A 13,566-nucleotide genomic window follows, 5' to 3' on the forward strand; every position below is an offset into this window, starting at 1 on the left:
TGGTAGGGGAGCCCCAGGCATGGCCGTGTAGAGGGGCTGGGTCCATGCTTCCAAAACAGGAACCTCCCCAAACGGGTTGAAGGAGCAGCGCCAGGCTCAGGCGGGCGGACGCTGGTCTCTGCTCTGAGCAGCAGAGGGCAGTGCCAGCCAGAGCGGCCTCCAGGACCCAGGGTCCCAGGGGGCCCAGCTCGGCCATTTTCCCAGTGGCCTGTGAGCTGAGTGTCAGCAAATCGCCAGCTTTTCTTTCTCCTCTTGTTTTTCTAGCAGTGGGAGGAACATGTGCACACACACACGCACGCACACACACACGCGCGCACACACACACGCACGCGCACACACACACGCACGCGCACACACGCGCGCGCGCACACACACACACCGCGTGTCTCTCTCTGCAGGACAATTTGTGTCCTAAATGCAGCCCCAGTGAAAACAATGCCTCCAGTGCGTTCCTTGCTGGCCACGATGGCTGGCCTGCCTGATGTCACGCTATTCCAGCTGGGAGCTCTGGCCCAGAGATTATCATGGTCTCTAATCACGGTATCTATTTATATTAACGGCTCTGCCTTCTCGGCCGTCCGGCATGGCGGGGCGCTCGCAAGGCTGAGGGGAAGAGCGTTGCCTCATTTAATCAAATCTGCCTCTTTGGGAGGCTGCTGGGGTAGGGGCGTTTCCACAGGATGGTCTATAAATACCCTCGGGTCTCGCGCCTGTGCCTCAGCTCAGGCCTGGATGGACAAACAAGTGACACGTCCCTGTGCCCCCGGCCCCGGAGGAGCCCTGTCAATACCCTGTTAGGGGCCGCCGTCCTCCTGAGCTTGGACATGTGCCCGGGCTCGGGGAGCCTGAAACTCCCGGTTCCCACCTGCCCCTCCCTGCTCCCACAGTGGAGGGGTCCTGCAGAGAGGCCGTGGGGGGCTGAGATGCAGGTCCTGGATTTGGGTTGGCCGGCAGCTGGCTCAGAGCCGGGAAGGGAGGTGGCCGCTTGCACGGGGCTGAGAAAGGCCCCCGGATAGAGTGTGCCCCCGGGCCCTGCCAGGATGCAGAGGGGTCCTGGCCAGTAGTCACCCCGTCAGCACTGCCTTTTCCCTGAAGGTGTGCACACGAACGCACACACCCACGCTCGCACACACTCACGCATGCACACACTCCGCACGCGCCCTGGCACGTACTTGGGCAGGAGGCACCGCCAGGGAGTAACGCTGCCTCGGTCTGCATGGTCAGAGAGGTGGGGGCTTGGGGACTTCCGGCACATCTTGGCATGGCTCTGCGGGGGCCGTGGTGGCAGCCAGGTGCCACCTGACGGGAGGACGCAGCCTAGCGCACGCCGGGGCCTGCCAGGCTCAGTCCGTGCCCCTCGTGGAAGTGCCCCCCTCGCTGAGCATCCTCCCAAGCCTGACCGCGGCGCCTAACCGCGGGCCATGTGCACTCTGCTGTGGCCTGGAGGCCACACAGGCCCCACCACACAGGCCTCATCTGGTCTCTCAAATTCGTGTCACTCTATCTGAACGAAATGCTCACACTTGCAGCCTGGCCTAGTGGCTCTCTCTTCAGCTTCACCCCCTTAGCCCAAAGCTGGGGCATCCGGGTGGGCGTAGAGCTGACAAGAGGCGAGATCTGCTAACGTCCGGCAGGCCAGCCAGGCTGCCCGCCCTCCCCCACCTTGCAGGGCCTGAGTGGGCATCGTGAACGGTGGGCTCGGACCCGCCGGAGTGCGTGGTTCCTGGAGCTTGCTGGTCGGCGTGACCTGAGGGGACTTCACGAAGCTGGCCTGCATGCCCAGAAAGGCAGGGATTCCTACGCCTATGTGCAATTTTCCTGTTTCTCGGCCACTACTGGGTGTGCAGGCATGCGCCCCCTCCCACAGTGGGGCGTGCTGCAACACTCCCCGAGGGCCGGACCATGCCTCCAGCTGCAAGGTCACGGCCCCAGCCTCACTTGCACCCAGCTGCTTCTTCCCGGCCCCTCCCCGAGGGAGTGGGTCCTGCCGCCTTGCGGGTGGCAGGCTGTTCACGCCACTAAGATGCTCTCTCTCCAGGGCCTGCGGGGAGCCAGCCCAGCTGCCTGCCAAAGGCCTGGCTGGCCGGTCAGCACGGCCTCTTTGGGGGCACATGTCCAACACTGTACAACCCCTACAATGGCGAGGACACCTTGACCCCAAGTCTCCAAGCTCCCAGAGTCACCCTAAGTTCTGGGCCACCCAGCCCAGGGTCAGGAGCCAGGCCCCTTGAGCCAGAACCTGGGCTCCGTGGTGTGGCCTTGAGCGTCTGGTCACATACTTCTCTGTCAGTTGGAGACAGAGCAGCCCCGCTCCCTAGGATTTTGTGAAGATTCCACGAGGTAACGTGTGGGAACGGTGACTCGGCTCGATGCTGGTGTGAACAGCGACTCAGTGCAATGAAGGTGTGAATGGTGACTCGGCTCAATGTTGGTGTGAATGTTGACTCAGCACAATTAGGGTGTGAAAAGACTCAGCTCAATGTGTGAACGGCGACTCAGCTCAATGCCGGAAACTCAGCTCATGCTGGTGGATAGCTCGCTCAATGCTGGTGTGAAGGGGTGACTTGGCTCAATGCTGTGGTGTGACTCAGCTCAATGTTGGTGTGAACAGTGATCGAAGCCCAATAAGTTGTGTGAACAGTGACTCAGCTCAATGTTGGTGTGAACAGTGACTCAGCTTAATGTTGGTGTGGACAGTGACCCAGAGCAATGTTGGTGTAAAGGGTGACCTGGCTCAATGTCAGTGTGAATGGCGACTCAGCGCAATGCCGGTGTGAACGGCAACTCGGCCCTATCAAGTGTGAAACGCTTGCTCATTGCACTACTAGGCAGATAGGAACCTCCAGGGTCACACCCCTGAGCCCTGACCCTTTTTGACCTCTGACCCCTCTCCTGTTTCCCTGTCACTCACTACCCAAACACACCTGGCTTCAAGGCCTCTGTGCTGGAGCCGCATCCTGAGCCCCCTCGGCCGGCGCCCCCCGGTCATCCCCACTGCCGCCGGTCTCTGCATGACCACCCGTCACCCACGGCCGTCCTGGCCTCCCGCTGCAGTGACAGGAGCTGTGCCTCTCTGGCCAGCCTCAAGCAGCCGCCTCTGCCCGCCCCGGCTCATGTGCCTGCCACAGACGTCGCTCATGTTATATGGCTTGGCCTCCGGCTCGTCCAGCGTCCAGTAAGCTCCATGAGGACAGGGCCCCATCATTCACAGCTGGGCCCCTGCCGCAGACTGTGCTGGCCCGGGTTCCCCAGAGGCCGCCGTGCACATGGAGAGTGGAAGTCAGCGAGCGCGTTTGGGACTGTCATGCCTCCTGGAGCTCAGGGTGGGTGGGTGCGAGCGCAGGGAGAGAGGGGGCAGGGAGGGGCTGCTGGCTCCTTCCTCGGGACGTGGACCGGACCACTGGATGGTCCTTCCCACCGCCCGCCTCCTGCCGCCTCAGGGAGAGGCACAGGGGAGGCACCGAGGAGGAGGAGGGGACAGTGAGGACAGAGCGGGAGGAGAGGGCATGAGGGGGCAAAGCTGTGACAAGGCAGCCCCAGGACAGTCTCAGGGCCTGGGGCCCACGTGGCAGAGGTGTCGGCAGCTGCCACGAGCACTTTCCAAAGAAACAGGGCTCTTGCTGATGCCCTGGGGATTTCATGGCTTGGCCTGACCCCCGAAGCGCCGCACGGCACGGTGGGAGGCGGCTGGGGGACGACTTACATATGAAAGGTTTGACGGTGCTGTGGATGTGCTTGTGCTGCTTGAGGCCGGAGGATGTGGCGAAGGTCTTGCCGCAGTCGGGGCAGGCGTGTGCCCGCGCCCCGACGTGCTGGGACCGGATATGCCGCTGCAGGTTGCTGGGGTCCGTGAACACCTGGGACACAGATGCCGTTGGCCGGTGCCCGTCCGCCTCGCCGTGGCCGCTGGCCGTGATGGGTCTCGCCGGCCACTCTGCCCCCTGCCTGAGCCTGTGCTGCAGTGGTGACCCCCTGTGGGGGCCCCAGAGTCTGTTCCCTCAACGACAATTCCCAAGAGGACTGTGGCCACGAGGAGGCACGAGGTAGCGGCTCAGAGAGAAACTGTGCTCGTGTAGGCTCGGGCTCGGGGAGGGGGCCTGGCCCCTGCCGGCCTCCCCTGCCACGGGCTGGGGGCAGGCGGCCGCCCCGGAGAGTCGGGGCCTGCCTCCCTCCGCCCGCCCCGCCCCGTGGCGGGGCCCAGGCCTCTCGGGGACCTGCTCGTGTGTGGGAGGGCACGTTACCTTCACGCAGTTCTCACATTCGAAGCGCTTGCCGCTGTCGTGGGACATCTGGTGGCGAATGAGGTTGGACTTCCAGTTGAAGGCCTTGGGACACTGGTCACACTTGTACTCTCGCTCCTCCGTGTGGACGACCATGTGCTGCTCCAAGCTGTGCAGAGGGGACAGAGGTCACTGTCGGGCCCGTCTGCCGCCCGCTGCCCGGGGGGCGGGCCCTCAACCCCGCGTGGCCTGTTCTCAGCGGCGGTCACAGCGGCCAGCACTCCCTGCTCAGAGGTCAGGGCGCGTCCCGGCACGCGTCTGTCCACTGACCCTCTGGACAGGCCAGTGAGATGGAGGGGCAGAGGTGGCCTTCCGGAGTGAGCTCAGGCCCTTTCTGAGACCACCCAGGGCCCCTAGCTGCTCTTCGGGACGATCTTAACCTTGAAGCTGACGTGGTCCCTGAGAGAGAAGGTGCCCACTGTCGTCGTGAACCGGGGCAGTCGGGCCCAGGAAGCCCAAGGCCACCCTCTGAGAGGCCTCAGGGTGCTCGCTGGCCACGCCGGGCTTGGACGAGGGGTCGGCTGGACGTGGGAGCGGGCTGACCTCCAGGGGGACGCGGAGCGGAGCGCCCAGCCGCTCGGTGACGGGCAGCGCTGACCCCGCTCCCTGGGGACGCCCCGCGTCTCCTGCCCCAGGTGCTCCGTTAACCTTCGCGAGTGGAGCAGTCAGTCACCGCGGCCCGTTAATTACGGGCCCAGCCAGCCATTTAGCTCAGAGCCGCTCGGCTCCCGCGCGCCCGGCAGATTGTACCCTTTTCCCTGTTATTAATTGTGATTTATGTGTTTATGTAAAGAAAACACGGACCCCCTCGAGCAGCGTGGCCGCCCGGGGCCTCGGCCGGGATTTGCCCAAATGCCGGCTGCTCAGGCACCTGTTCAGGGCGGAGGGTTCCTGCCCCCGGGGAGGCCGTGGTGGGGCCGGCGGCCAGGCCTGGGCGATCGCACGCCCGCCAGTGACCGAGGGGGCTGCCCTCTGACTTTGCGAGCCTGTCCCAGAGGAGATTCTGGACGGCGGGAAAAGCCTTCCTGGCTCCCTGGAGCATGGGCCCCGCACGGCCTGGCTTTCCCCCATGGGGACCCCTCTTTCCCGGGGACCTTGGGGCCTCTGGCCCCCAGGTCCTGACTTCTGCCTGGCCGTGGGGTGAGGCCTCTTGGGACAGTGGGTGCCAACCGTGGGGAGAAGCTGGAGACGGTCTGGCCTGGGTTTCTCGACTCGCTTCTCTGCCTCCCCAACTCAGCTGTGACTACGCAGGATGGCAGGGCCAGCGACGTCTCAGCCACGCGACACGTGGGCTCTGACCAGGGACCTGGCCTTGGCATCGGAGCTGGGGGCACACGCGGCCTCCACCTGCCAGGACGTGGGCCCGCTGTCCCCACCGTCAGATGATGGGCTGGGTACCTGCCCCGGGGTGTGTCGCCCTGGAGGGGGCCCTTGTCTCCCCCTGTCCCTGGGTCCCTTGGCCTGTCGGGGACAAGGGCTGACCCGTGCCCTCCTCGGGCTCCCCCTGGGCTCCCCCTGGGCTCCCGGGGCTCCTGTGGTCCCTGACCGGCTCCGGGGGTGCGGGTGGGGGCGGCACCTGCTCTTGCTGGGGAACATCCGCTCGCAGTCCTTGCACTCGTGGGCCTGCCCGCTGCCCCCGCTGCCCAGGCCCTCGAGCAGCGCGGCCCCCACCGGGCCACACGCGTACTTCTTGTGGCGCCGCAGGTCCAGCTTGGACTGGAAGAGCTCGTCACACAGCTCACAGCGGAATGTGGGCTCCTCTGCAAGAGAGAGGGGTGGGAGGTGGGTGGGGCCTGCGGGGGGCCTGCCCCCCGCCCCGCTGTCCCCGCTCCCTCCTGCCCCGTCATCCCGGCCCAGGACGTGAAGACCACAGGGACCCCGTGTCCACGTGCGAGAAGCCCGGGGGAGCGCCGGGCCCCCTCCTTGAGAAAGCCCCGCTCGGGAGCAGAGAAGGAGGCCGGGCCAAGTGCCTTGTTTATGAATCAGGAGAAGAAAGACGACAGAGCTCGAATGCGTGTCATAAATTACTGTCGTCAAGGTCAAACGAATTAAAAGGAGGGGCAGCCATTATTACGCTCACGAGGCAGCATCCTGACCCAGTGCCAAGCTACACAGTCAGCCCAGAGCTGTCGGTTTCCTGGGGGCGGGGCCCTCCGGCCCATCCCAGCTCCTCCCCAGCAGCTGCCTGATGGACAGCAGCTTTTCCCCAGAGCGCCGGCCCCTCCCTGCCCCAGGTGTGGAGACAGAACACACGAGAGCTCTTGCACAGGTGAACGGAAAGGTGTGGATGTGTGTGCTTGTTAGCGACTGTGCGAATGCACGCGTGCTTCTCAGACATGGGCGTGCAGTGGTGTGAGAATGTGTGCACGAGTGTGAATGTTTGTGCATATCGGCACCCATGTTCGTGCATCTTTGTGTGAGTGTCAGCATTTTGTGCATCTACACTCCTGCTTGTGTTGGTAGACATATGTATTAATGTGCATGTGTGTGTGTGTGTTAGTGTGCATGTGTTTGTGTTTCTGTATGTGGCTATGTGTGTGAAAATTTGTGCACTTGCACATCTCCATGCGTCATGCATGTACATGTAAGTGTGCCTGGGTGTTTGGGCACATGTGCTTTGTGCACACTTGTGTGTCCATGTATGTATTCTCTTTGCACATGTGAATGTGTTTGTTTCTGTGCACATATGTGTGTACTGCATTGTATGTGTGTGCATGACTGTACAAATCTGTGTGCATGGTTGACCGTGCATGTGTTTGTGTGTACACGTGTGTTTGTGTGAATGCATGCATATTTATGTGCGTGTATCTGCATGTGTGTGCATGTGTCTGTGCAAATATGTGTGCGGTTGTGTGTGAATGTGTGCATGTGCTCTCTGGTTGTATCTGTGTGTGTAGATGTGTGCATATCTTTGTGTACATCTGATGTGTTCGAGGGTGTGTGTGCTTTCGTGTGCATGTGTGAATGTGTGTGCCTCTGTGTGCACATGTGCATGTGCGTTTGAGCGCGTGTGCACATGCACAAGGACCCCTGGGCCTGGCACAGTGCAGGGACGAACTAATGGGCTGAGTGCTGCCTGAGAGGGCCTGACTCTACGGGGTACAGAAAACAAGGTGAGATGGGGCGCGGCAGGTGCTGCCTCCTGCCCCCTCCCTTGCGTCAGAGAGACCACCACAAACGTTTCAGAGGGCTGAGGAAGGGTGAGCAACTGGGCAGTGTGGGTTAGGGGGTGGGCTGAGGGTGGGCTTGGGGGCGGGCAGGCTACGTCCTTGTGACCGGGTGCTTCCCTGAGCCTAACGGTGGAGGCACTGGTGGGCATCCCCACTGGTGGGCGCCTGGATCCCCACCGACGCTCAAGGGGTGACACCCGCAGGAACCGGCTCGGAGATGCCCGGCCGAGTCCCTGGGCATCCGACGATGGACTCGGACGCACAGCGTTGCCTTGCCAAGTGTGATATTTGTTCACGTCTTTGCGCAGAGGCAGATACCTGGGTGACGGGAAGGGCTGCTGGCCAAGATCACTGGGGACACGTGGGACATGAGTGTCTTGGGCAGGGAGCCCAGCTTAGGGAATCAAGTTACGACGCCTGTCCCCGCTCTGGGGCTGCCCCTGTGGGTGCCGGGGCCTCGGCCTCTGGGCTTTGGGAGACTCTGACCCAAACATCTCCCGGGTAAACTGTTTCTGGAACTTGCCCCAGACACATGCTGAGCTGCAAAGTGGACCACAAGGTGGCAAGAGGGCCAGCAGTCCACACAAACCACAGAGACCTGGACGGAGGGAGGACGGCCACACCAGTGACCCTTGAGCAAACATTTTCAAGCACAAATGGAACGCTGGCATTCGGGCCAACAGCAGAGCAGCTGGGCAGAGGGCCGGGGGTGGGGGGCGGCCCGTGGCTGATTACACAGCGGAGTCAGAGGAGGTTCTCAAACAAAACCCTCCCGGGCCGGCCTTCAGGGACCAGGCTGGAACCCCGAGCCCGTGCACGGGGCGGGGAGCTGGCAAGGACGAGGCGCGAGGCGAAGCGATCACCCGGCGAGTCTGCAATGCGCTGCCTTTGAAACAGCATCCCGGAGCGCAGACTCTTCCCAGGAAAAATGTCCCCTGTGGAAACACGTGAACGGGATACGCCCCGAGGTGCAGGAGCCCCACGCGGCAGGCGCTGGCCCGGGAAGTCCCCGGCACCGCACGCCCAAGCCTGGGGTCACACCAGGAGCACCCGGCAGGGGACAATGTTTATGGCTCCTTCACAACCGCTCAAGCGAGGCCGAGAAACGCCGGACAAGTCACCCAGGGCCCCTGGCAGGGCGGCAGAGCCACGAAATTGCGACCTTTGCCATGTCGGTGCCCAGGAAATAGGCAGCCGAGTCCCCACTTGCCACGAGCGCACGTGACATGTGCTGCGTGCGGAGTGAAAGTTGGGGACACACCGTCAACCCCCCTGCAGCCTCCTTGTCTCTGGAACTACCGACGTCCTTTACACCCGAGCCCCAAGAGTAGTGTTCCGAACGCAGCCGGAAGCTCAGGCTGCACACGACTCCCCTTGTGGGTGCGTTCTGACTTCCTGGCAGGCGCGAGGCTGCAGCGGGCCCTCCCACCAGCATTGAGACCGAGTTGGAAACGTCAGCCTGTGTTTCACCCTTTCTAGACCCAGCTAAGAACAATCACGGAAGTTGCAGTTTGAAAACAAAGGCAAGGAGAAACGCCAACCCACCCACCCAAAACTCTGACCGACTGCTTTTCCAGTTTTGATCTGGAATCTGGATTTAAAACATAACGTCAGTCCGACTCGTGCTCTGACGGCCTCTGAGGGGTCCTGGAGATGATGGAGCCCACCGTGGTGGGAAACGCTGCCCTCCCCCACCGCCTCCCGGCCCGCCATGGACCCAAGTTTGTCCTGGTCGAAGGACAGAGCCGGGAACAGGACATGTCTGAGCCTCGTCCCCCTCAGCCCCCCATGCTGTGGCGCGGCCGGGTGTCCAGCCAACGTCCATGCAGGTAAGGCTGGCATTGAATGCACACCTGGGGCGTGCTGGACAGGGCTGGGAAGGATGCGCACAACCCACGCATTAATATTTTAAAGAAATTCTCAAAGAATATGTTATATTCTGGTTATATTATGCTACATTGTATTATATTACGTTATACTGTATTATATTATGTTGTATCGTATTACGCTGTATTGTATTATACTGTATTGTCTTACAATATGTCGGCCTCATATGCTTTATACACAATACACTGCGTTCTCTTGCCCTTTTTTTTGGAGAGAGAAAAAGTTAATGGTTTTAAGCCTTTCTCGAAAGAAAAGCACATTTGAATGGAAATGATTTTCTTTATTTTCTTCCAAGAGCAAGAAGTGCTTCTGAAAGAGCAATCTTTCCCCTTTCCCTTGAAAGGAAAATAAAAAGTCGCCGGAACCAATGAACCTAAAAGAGGCTCCCTGTGCTCTGAATCACCCGCAGAAAAACCAACATCGCGTTTCTTCACGAAGCTGCAGCCCCGACAGGCGCGTCCAGTCCCAGACCGGAGGGTTCCCCCAGCGTGCTGGCGAGCCAGGCCCTCCGTGTCTTCCGCATCCCCTGAACCCTCTGCCCCCAACAACTGCACTGTCCTCATCTAAGTCGGGTGGGGGACCGGGGGGCCGTGGGGCCGTGGCTGGAGCTGACGCCCCATCGTCCACGCAAACTGGACTAAGCCAGCGCAGAGGCGGCCGGCGTCTCGTCTGCCTAATCTGCGTCTTGCTTGTCTATCTGAAGTTCCATCAGCGACTTCTGATGGCAGAGCAGGAATGCAACAGAAAAATAAATCGGTGCCTAATGGCTTCAGAGAACCGAGGGGGACACAATTATGTGGCATCTACATGCTAATCTATCAGAATGGAGACTCAAAGCACTCAGGAGCTCACTCCAAAAATTCCTGCCGTGATAAGGGGCCGCCGCCTTGAGCTGGGGCTGGAATAAAAGATTTTTTTTTATGATAATTATCTTAGTAAGGAACGTTTTTGCATTTTCTTTCTGCGTGATGCAGGGTTTAACTGGGGGGGGATGGCCGTTGCGAGGCAAAGGAGTGATCTTGACAGCAAAGAGTATGAAAAGTCAAATATTTGATGTCGGACTATTGTGTGTGGAAAGCAATTAGCCCACAAACGTTTGATAAATTATTAGGAAAACGCAGACCCAGGTGCCGTAAGATCGGGGGCCGAAGCGAAGCAGGAATCAAGGTTTTCAGAACCTCCGGGAAGAAAGAAATTTCTCTACGCGACCGCGGTCCCGCCGGCGGGCACGCCGCTCCGGCTCCGTGGACCTCTTTCGGGGTTCTCGTGTGTCACTGAAGTGCATAGGTCTTTTCAACAATTATTTCAAGGAATAGGAGACCATCCCCCTGCCATCCGGCTCTCGCCATTTATTTTCCTTTTCTGCACGGCCTAATTAAAACCAAACTCGAGAGGAGAGTACGCAAAGCTGTCCTGCTGTGGCGGTCGCCTGTGGAACGACAGGGGACACCAGCTTCCGCTGCATAAGGGAAGGCCGGCTCCTGCCTGCTGGCCACGCTCGGGATCGAAAGGGTAAATTAAGGCAGAGAGCTCTGTGTCTGCTCTCAGAGGCTTCCGGGTAATCCCTGTGCCCTGCTCCCTGCCCAGCCAATGCCACTGCCGTGCCCGTGACCCTGGGTGAAAGTTGCTGGGAGTGGCGGTCATCATCGAGCTGTGGTGTGTTTGCAGGGGAGGGAAAGAAAGACAGAAAGGAAGAGCCAGCCACCCCGTTTCTCTGCCACGAGCAGAATCGGTAGCTCGGGACACAGCCGGAAGGGGAGCCTGCCTTTCTGCTCACTTGTGGGGTCTCGTTGGCAGAGCAGTGGGCCTCAGGCCCAGCAGTCGCTCCCAGGGGAGGAGCCAGTCCTGAGGCCAAGGCAGTGGTCCCCGAGCTGACTTTTCCCATGACTCGGACCGGGTTCAGAATCCCAAGGTGACAGGGCACAGTGCTTAACAACGTGGACGCGGGAAGTAAATCTGAGTCTCAGAATTCCTAGTCTGCTTGCGCCTGGGTGGACGGCCGGCCGGCCGAGGCAGGGAGGCGTGCCTACCGCCCAGACCCTGAGTGCCCAGCCAGGAGGCCGGCTGTGGGGACAGGGCGCACGGCGCTGGCAGAGGTGCAGCTGCTGTCCACAGCCCCGGGGGACGCGCCCACCCCGAGCTTCCCGCTTCCAGGCGCGCCGTGCCCCAGCGCTTCTTGCAGACTGTTTCTGTGAACTACAGATGGGCATTACGTTCGAGGACGGCTGCCACCGCGCCCTCACGAAGGCGGCCGGAGCTTCTTGGTGCCACAGGGCTCTGCAGGCGACTGTCTGAGCCACAGCACCATCTCTGCGGTTGCCGTTGTTTGTAGGTACCGGGGACAGAGGCTGCCACCTCCCGCCCCGGGCTCCACACGCAGGGATGTAAGGCGGCGTGACACCCACGTCCCGTACCCGCCGGACGGCCCAGGGCCTGTCTCGCACTCAGGGTGGGGCCCGCAGGACTCATGGAAGGGGACAGTGAAGGGCTTAGGACGGGAAGTTGTAAGGAGAAAGCTGGCTCGTTCGGCCTGGGGTCCGGGCAGTGGCTGGGGTGCCCGGCCCCCATCATGCGGGAAGGGGTGACAGGCGGCCTTGGGAGCTGCCGGGCCTCTGCTCTTGCCAGTGGGGGCCTTACCGTCCAGACCGGGGGGCACCGTCCCCAAGGAGTAGGCGCCTTCCTTCACGTGCACAAGCAGCTCTTCTCCTGGCTCGATGTCCTTGATGACTTTATAATAGATCTGGGATGGAGAGAGAGACAGAGGGTCAGCGTGCTCGTCCTTGTTGCCTCGGAAGCCACACCGTGCACACCCAGCCCGTGTGTCGCCCGCTGCGCCGCCGGCTGGGGCTGCTTGGCCACCGGGGAGGCTGGGCCGCCGGCCGCCTGACCTGCGCGTAATTGTCACGAAGAGGATTCCCGTGGGAGCTTCGCAGAATGTGCCGAGAGGACGGAGCCCCCTTTTGTTTGACCCAGCTCTCGGACGTGCTGAGGGGTGCAACGTGGAATCAGGGACCATCGGCTCCGGAGTCTCCGGCGGGGTGTGTCCTGGCAGGGGATGTTCACGGGGCGTTGCTTTTCATTGGGGTGACTGCTTTTGCCCACGTGCATGTAAGTAAGACACCCTTTGTGGCCGGGGGATGGGGGTTCGGGCCAAGAGTGAATGTGGACGTTTAGGAAAGTGGCCGTGAAGTCGGCGGCCCTGCGGGCCAGGGCCCAGGCTGTGGGCCTCACACGAGCGTGGACATCATCCTAGAGGGGACGTGGAGGGGAGCATGTGCCTGTTACAACAGGGGTCTGAGATGGGGGCACCCCTAAAAATGGGAAGGGGCGGCGTGGGGTGCAGGGTGGATCCTGCTGCTCTGGGGTCTGGGGGAGGTCACTTTGGAACGTCCAGCCTCAGTGCTCTCCTGGGACAGGACCGTCTGCACCAGGAGTGGTGGCCACGATCCGGACAACTCCAGCAACTGGGAAGGGCAGAGGGGCGTGGGCCCACGGGGCGGTGGTCAGGGAGAACCCTGAGGACCAGGCCTGCCTCGCCTCTGCCAGACCCTGCCTGGGAGGCCCCTGTCCTCGGCGGAGGGCCGGGGCACACGTCCTCGGGGTGTGTGTGGGGGGAGGGCACCGCTTGTCACGTGCACAGGGCTGCACCAGGGAACCCTGCATCCGAAATCGGGAGGTCCTAGACAGAAGGTGCCTCTCTCAGGCCAGCCCACTGCCCGCCGCCCGGCACATGGGTGTCTGCGCTTCTACTCAGATGACAGTAACCAAGAGCTTCCGGAAGTCCGGAGCGTGACGGCAGGATGGGCCGGGAGGCCTGAGAAAGGCCCAAAACAAACCTGTCTGCCCTGGTGGACTCGTGGGCGGAGGCTCCTCCTGGCCATTCCCACCGGAGGCCCTCACGGAGGAGCCGGCACACAGGTGTCAGGTGGGCTGCCCAGGGGCTGAGCTGGCACACGGCCTGCCCGCCTCTCTGCTCTCTCCCTAACTCCGGGAAACATCTGGAAGGCTGAGGGTCCTCATCGCAGGTCGGATCCTTTCCCGGCTCTACCCGGTTGCGTGCACTCGTGGACTCCTTCACAAACCACCAGTCCTAACTCCAGGAGGCCACCAGCGCCCTGTCAAAGGGACATAGGACGTGGCACCGTGTCCCCAGGACCCACCTGGATGTTATTTCCCGGAGACCCGACAGCCCCAGTGTGGGAAGCAGAAAACCTGTGCAGGCACATGGC

At 61.6% G+C, this 13,566-nt stretch overlaps 1 protein-coding gene across 9 annotated transcripts in view; it reads right to left on the minus strand.

Annotated features, from left to right (window-relative positions):
• PRDM16 (PR/SET domain 16) overlaps positions 1 to 13,566 on the minus strand; it is a 293,758-nt gene that overhangs the window by 22,125 nt on the left and 258,067 nt on the right. For all 9 annotated transcript variants that reach the window (XM_039842412.1, XM_039842410.1, XM_039842409.1 and 6 more), the window contains 4 exons: positions 11,975 to 12,077; positions 5,857 to 6,040; positions 4,242 to 4,389; positions 3,704 to 3,857 (listed from right to left, as the gene is read on the minus strand). In XM_039842412.1, the coding sequence (XP_039698346.1) occupies positions 3,704 to 3,857; positions 4,242 to 4,389; positions 5,857 to 6,040; positions 11,975 to 12,077 (589 nt within the window). The remainder of the gene's footprint in view (positions 1 to 3,703; positions 3,858 to 4,241; positions 4,390 to 5,856; positions 6,041 to 11,974; positions 12,078 to 13,566) is intronic.

This window comes from Pteropus medius, unplaced genomic scaffold, assembly GCF_902729225.1.
Source record: "Pteropus medius unplaced genomic scaffold, Ma_sr-lr_union100, whole genome shotgun sequence".
Taxonomy (NCBI): domain Eukaryota; kingdom Metazoa; phylum Chordata; class Mammalia; order Chiroptera; family Pteropodidae; genus Pteropus; species Pteropus medius.